The sequence below is a fragment of the Microtus ochrogaster genome, linkage group LG9 (genome assembly GCF_000317375.1).
Source record: "Microtus ochrogaster isolate Prairie Vole_2 linkage group LG9, MicOch1.0, whole genome shotgun sequence".
In the NCBI taxonomy this organism is placed as follows: domain Eukaryota; kingdom Metazoa; phylum Chordata; class Mammalia; order Rodentia; family Cricetidae; genus Microtus; species Microtus ochrogaster.
The window spans coordinates 1,472,902-1,479,292 of NC_022034.1; the positions used below are offsets into that span (position 1 = coordinate 1,472,902).

General features: G+C 37.5%; 1 protein-coding gene across 1 annotated transcript; it reads right to left on the reverse strand.

Annotated features, from left to right (window-relative positions):
* Window positions 1-407: 407 nt before the first annotated feature.
* On the reverse strand, window positions 408-1,343 carry LOC101979422 (olfactory receptor 1013-like). Its single transcript, XM_005363328.1, has one exon. The coding sequence runs from the start codon at window positions 1,341-1,343 to the stop codon at window positions 408-410; it is 936 nt and encodes a 311-aa protein (XP_005363385.1).
* Between the last annotated feature and the right edge of the window lie 5,048 nt (window positions 1,344-6,391).

Here is a 6,391-nt window from a genome sequence, read left to right on the forward strand (position 1 = left end):
ATGGTAACTGTTCTGCTGACATGGACACACACCACCACACGCATCCATACACACGCATACATGCACATTAATAAGGGAATTAAAAATAGATAATGAGAAACAAATATATTTGTGACATAAAAATGTTGAATATGAACACAATTTATTCTATACATTTGTGTAACTATTAAAATAACAAAATAAAAAGGAGAAAAAGACAAGCTAATGTGTGCAGAGAGGAATAATTTTTAATTTAATAGTATCTTACCATTTGCAAGAAATATACTTCAATGTGTAGAAAACACAGACTTCTGTTTGCACAGTAAGGGGTTACTTTTCTATCCAGAGTATACTTATTTCTGATGGTACCAGCTAAGAAAAATCGCATGAAGATAAACATTTTATAATTGCTCAGACAGTTTTTTCCTTCAGGAAAACTTGGCTGTATCTAACATTTTCCTCAAGGCATCCTTGACATCTTTGTTTCTTAAACTGTAGATCAAGGGGTTCAACATTGGGATCACTACCGTATAGAACACTGACACCACTTTGTCCCTTTCCAGGGCGTAACTCGTGCTCGGCCGGGAGTAAATGAAGAGAATTGAACCATAGTACAAGGTGACAGCTGTCAGGTGAGAACCACACGTGGAGAAGGCCTTGAGACGGCCCTGGGTGGTGCGGATCTTCAGGATGGCTGCGATGATGAAGAGGTAGGAGGCCAAAATAAGCAACGTGGGAGTGATGACATTAGTGGCCAATATGAAGTACAGCACAGCCTGGTAGCTCTCCTTCACATCACACGCCAACTTCACGAGAGGCGGCAGATCACAGAAGAAGTCGTCAATGATATTGTCTCCACAGAAGTTCAGGGTGAATGTCTCGCTGGTGATAATGGTGGAGTTTACAAAGCCACCAAGGTAAGAAGCTGCAACAAGACTGGCATATAACCTTGGGGACATAGCCTGGGAGTAAAGTAAAGGGTTGGAGATGGCCACGTAGCGATCGTAAGCCATGGCAGCTAGTAGGTAACACTCGCTGTAGGCCAACCCAGCAGAGAAGAAGAACTGAGCCAAGCATCCAGCAAAGGAGATGCTTTTGTCTTCAGAGATGCACGTTATCAGGATTTTAGGGGCATAGACAGAAGAATACCAGAGATCCAGGAATGACAGGTTTCCTATGAAGAAATACATGGGTGTGTGGAGTCGAGAATCACCACAGATGAGAGAAATCAGGGTGATATTCCCTAGGAGACTGATGACGTAAATGACGAGGAAGATGAAAAAGAGTACCCGCTGTAACATTAAGTCTCCCGTGAATCCTAAAAGGATGAATTTCTTCACCTCAGTAACATTTTTCTCATCCATGATTTGGGTATTTATGGTACTTTCTGTGAAAAGATTAAATTATGGCTGAAAATGTCACTAAGTATTTTCTCTATTATTTATCATTCTACAAACTGGAAAGTAAAACCACTGGTTTATAAATGTTAGTCATTATGAGATGTATGTGTAGTGAATTGGGTAGCACAACTAAGAACTGCAAATTAGCCCCACATTGCCCACAGAAGTCAGTTACTAAATATATGTCACTTACATTTCCAAACTAATATCTCCACCTTTATGAATTTATATACCATCTTTATTATTTCAAATCTTTTATTCTTTACTTTAGAAATAATAAGGCATTGATAGTTCAATTTTATAAAGTAAAGTACTTCATAGATGACTTCAGAAATTAAAGAATTGATGGTGATATCTGGAAATAATGATACTATATTTTTCTTTAATTCTTGAAAGGCAAAAATAAATACTTTTAAATGGCTTTATTCACATTTCTGCATTAAGTTTATTAACTGTTTTTCATGGATGCTATAAACACACCCAGGCACTTGCATATATGGTGCATAATTATCTAATTGTGTACCCCAGAATGCATAATGTCTGAGGCTTGTCTATCCCAAGGAACTAGGGTTGATTCTGACAGAGTGGTAGACAGTTTATTGGATAACCATTTATTAGACTGAATTAGGGCAGGACAAAAGTAAATTAAAGACTATTTAAAATAAAGTACATTTTTTTTATAAGAACCTTGCACCTCTACATTTTAATCTTCTGGCATGAAAAGGTCCTCTACAGGCTATGGAAAGAGAAACCTGGACACCAACCCAGTCAAAAAAAAAAAACCTTCACTTACAATCTGTCATTCTTGCTAGATGTTCTAGGGGGCAATGGTGGCATAATACTTGTGGTAATGGCCAACCAATGTCTGATTTTAACCTGAGGCCCATTCCACAAGAGGCAGTCTATGGCCAACACTGCATGGATGACCAAAGACTAAAGCCTGCATAGCCCAGAGACCTAAGGTTGTACCAAACATGACTGGTCAAAAAAAAAAAAAAAAACCAGCCCACAAATCACAATCCCAGAGAACCTAGACAATAATGCGGACCCTAAGAGAGACATACATAGATCTAATATACATGGAAAGTAGAGAAAGACAAGATCTCCTGAGTAAATTGGGAGGATAGGGATCTTGGGAGAGGTTTGAAGGGGAGGGGAGATGTAGGAGAACAGAGAAAAATGTAGAGCTCAATAAAAATAATAATAATGATATTAAAAATTCCTAAAGATATTCTACACTCATAGATCAGTGCCTTGTCAAGTCATCACAGAGGCTTTCTCCAGTAGCAGATGGGAGCTGGTGCAGAAACCTACATCCAGGCATTATGCGGAGAGAGACTAATCAGAAGTCTCCATGAGGTCCCTCGCCTCAGAAATGGGGAACCCACAGAAAAGGGGGAAGAAAAACTGTAGGATTCAGAAAGGATGGAACATGAGGAGAACATGGCCCACTGAACCAGATAAGCAGAGATCACATTGACTCACAGAGGCTGAAGCAGCAAGCATTAGGCCTGCTGGGATCTGAACCAGATCCTCTACATATTTAATATGGCTGTTAGCTTGGTGGTTTTGTAGAACCCTAACATTGGGAGCAGGTGTATCTCTGACTTGTTTGCCTGATATTAAGATTCTTCTCCTCCTATTGTGTTGCCCAACCTCAGTATGAGGGCTTTTGCCTTGTCCTATTGTATCTTGTTCTGTCCTACTTGGCTGTTGTCTTTTGGAGGATGGCTCTTTTCTGACAGAAAACAGAGAGGGAGTAGATATGGGGGAGAGGAGAGATGGTGGGTAGCAAGAGTCAAGGGAAGGGAAACATTAGTCAGGATGTATTGCATGAGAGAATGCATCTATTTTCAAGAAAAAATAAAATAAAGTAATTAAAAATAATTAAATGTTGTGGAGTTTAAGAAATAGGGAAGAGGAAGATCTTTGAGTAGGAGAAATAAAACTAAGAACTATGAGTCTTACAAAAACTCACTAGTTAGTGGTCTTGTTAATTTACTAGTTGCTAGTTAGTAATCTAATTTCAAAATATATCTCTTTTAAAATGTGTTTGAACTAAATTAGCATGCATGGGAAGACAACATTATTCCCAAATACATGGGTTATTAAATGAAAATCACAGTAGAAGACATGGGATGTCTTCCTATAAGGCATTGGTCAGGGAACCCTAAGAAATCTCCTGAACTTGACAGTCTATTGCCATTGCCCTTGACTAGCTACCATAACCACATAGTAAGATAAGATGATATTGCTAAAGACACCAAAATCTGTGGCTGCAAAACACAGAGAAAACTACCTCAAGTTAACCCAGAAGTTTCCTGCCTTGTGGGTAATTTGGACAGTGCCATAAAGTGTTATGCCTACCACTGAAGGAAAAAAGACATCAATGGTCTTACCCAGGATTACCCGGAATGTCGTGATACCTAGTGGTACATAAGAGCTCTGCTATTTAGGAATAGCTAACCGTGCTCTGATTGTATTTAAGGCCTGCTTTACAGGATAGAATTCTATGTCTTATATTACAGTCCTGGTCAGAAGCTCATAGCTACAGAAGCCATTGGCCCTAGAGTAGAACTTACTAGTGTTATCTTGCTAAATGGGCATATTTTCAATTGTTATCCAAATATTTATGCTTATAATCATAGAACTGGGGTACTATCCATCTTATGTAGTAATAAGGGCGGCAGGCCCGCACGGCTAGCTTTACACCCGAAATAATTACACAGAAACTGTATTCTTTTAAACACTGTTTGGCCCATTAGTTTCAGCCTCTTATTGGCTAGTTCTTACATATTGATCTAACCCATTTCTAATAATCTGTGTAGCCCACGAGATGGCTTACCAGGGAAGATCTTAACCTGCGTCTGCCTGGAGTGGAAGAATCATGGCGGCTGACCTGACTCAGCTTCTTTCTCCTAACATTCTGTTCTGTCTACTCTGCCTACCTAATTTTCTGTCCTATTAAAGAGGCCAAGCAGTTTTTTTATTACTTAACCAATGAAACAACAGATAGAAAGATGACCCTCCTCCATCATTCTTAGTCTGGGAAGTCTCATTTTGCAGTAGTTACTGGCCAATGGGTAGATGTATAATTGTTCAAAGTGCCAAGATTAAGAGGCTGGATGTCCAGTCCTAAGTAGACTACATTTATACAACACCAACGTTCAGAGAACTTTGTAGAGGGGTATAAAGGATGTAAGAATTTATGGATGGGGAATGTCATGAAATTTCGTCTTCTGAATATGATATAGCCAGTGTACTCATGAGTTCACAGCAGCTGTCATAACCTAAATGAGACCTAGACAAGTCCAAGCAAGCTGAAACTGTAGTATAGATGGGGTAGATGATCTCCAGTCCCCATCCTACACTGAGAAGCTATTAGCAATGGATTATTGTGTGGGGAGGGAGAAACAATCATTTTTGAAGATAAGGACATTTATAGGTCCCCATGCTCCAGGGAATGGCCCCAACCTGTGCATATACAGGCCCAGCTAGACTTGTTTGCAAAGTTCAAATTAGGAATAAAAGCTGTGAAATACCATTCTTTCTTAACAATTTTCTTTCATCCACAGCCATAAAACATAATGTAAATATAAATGTGAGTATATATTCATGTAAATGTGTTCATCTGGGATCACCAAATACAATTAATTGAAGGCTGCTTAATAGCAGATAAAAGACACTAAGTCACAATCCAAATTTATAGGGGTCAAATTTGTAAGCCAAAAAGAAAAAAATCTGAACATATAGAGAAGAGAGGAATAAAATGACAAGTCTTGCCTATGGAATTATGCAAATTAAACATTTCACTAGACATTTTCTTCCATTTTCTACATACAATTAGTAGTACCTAAACAAAATAATGGACCATTCAGGCAGCACATACTAAACTTGAAAAAAATTCCTTCTCAAGCTTCTTGTAAAAAAGCATTAGTGAAAAGCCATGTATAACATCGACATTACCATTGATGAATATGGATATATAAATGCATGGGGGGTAAATAAGTAGACAGAAAAACACATACTAATGTATTCTTGAATGCATTTAGTTGCCAGGCCTTGATCAGGGTAAAACTAGCTATATATACGTTGGATTCGAGGTGGAGTATGAAAATTTCTCCTCCTAAATTATTCCTCCCTATTTACCAAATAGTTCCTTTTATCAGAATTTCTCAAGTAAATGTTTCAAACAGTTACTTATCTCTCTCCTTTCAAAGCTTATTATATCCACAGACTGTGCTATTAGACTTTGGCCTTGCTAGAAAGTTCTTCAGTTATATGTTTTACCATAAACACACAGCATAATCCTAACATTTACACAATACATAATCATGACAATATTAATTCCTAATGTTTCTAACCAAACTGCTCTAAGTACAAAAATGGTCTCTACAAGTTACAGGTGAGAATATAGGCCACAGATACCATCTATGCATTAAACTAAATAAAATAATTAGGAAAAATAAACATTAAGCAGGAAATATCTGAAGACTCTTCAGCTTTCCATTAAGTACAGTCACAGAAAGAAAACCTCATTGTATTTTATGAAGTGGAAGGTGGATTGTTTGTATTAAATATTATTTTATTCTTTTTCTGTAACATAATTTGTGATTTATTTCCTTTAGTTAATTAATTGTAATACTTACTTGCATGGAAATAAACTGCCTCTTCATATGTGTTTCACTGAAATCCAAAGTTTCCTCCAATACCTCAGGACAAAACAGGTCTATCATAGAAACTCTCTTTCTAGTGACAGTGGTACTGGAATCATATAAGCCTAACTAGTCTGTTGGGAGTTATTGCTAAAGAAAATATTTCCATGTGCTGTTCTGATGCCAAGTGACCAATTACAGTGTTCAGTTATGTTCTAGAACAAGGTCATTAGTGAGAGATAGATCAATCCAGTAATCAAAGGAGCCAATTATTATAAAGAAAATTTTTTGTGAGTTAAACAATGAATTTAAAATTATGGGAACTATCAAGAGGCATTATCTTCAATAATATAACCA

Bases quoted from the DNA above. Each gene is read 5' to 3' on its own strand.
- LOC101979422 (XM_005363328.1), bottom strand. From the start codon at position 1,343: ATGGATGAGAAAAATGTTACTGAGGTGAAGAAATTCATCCTTTTAGGA.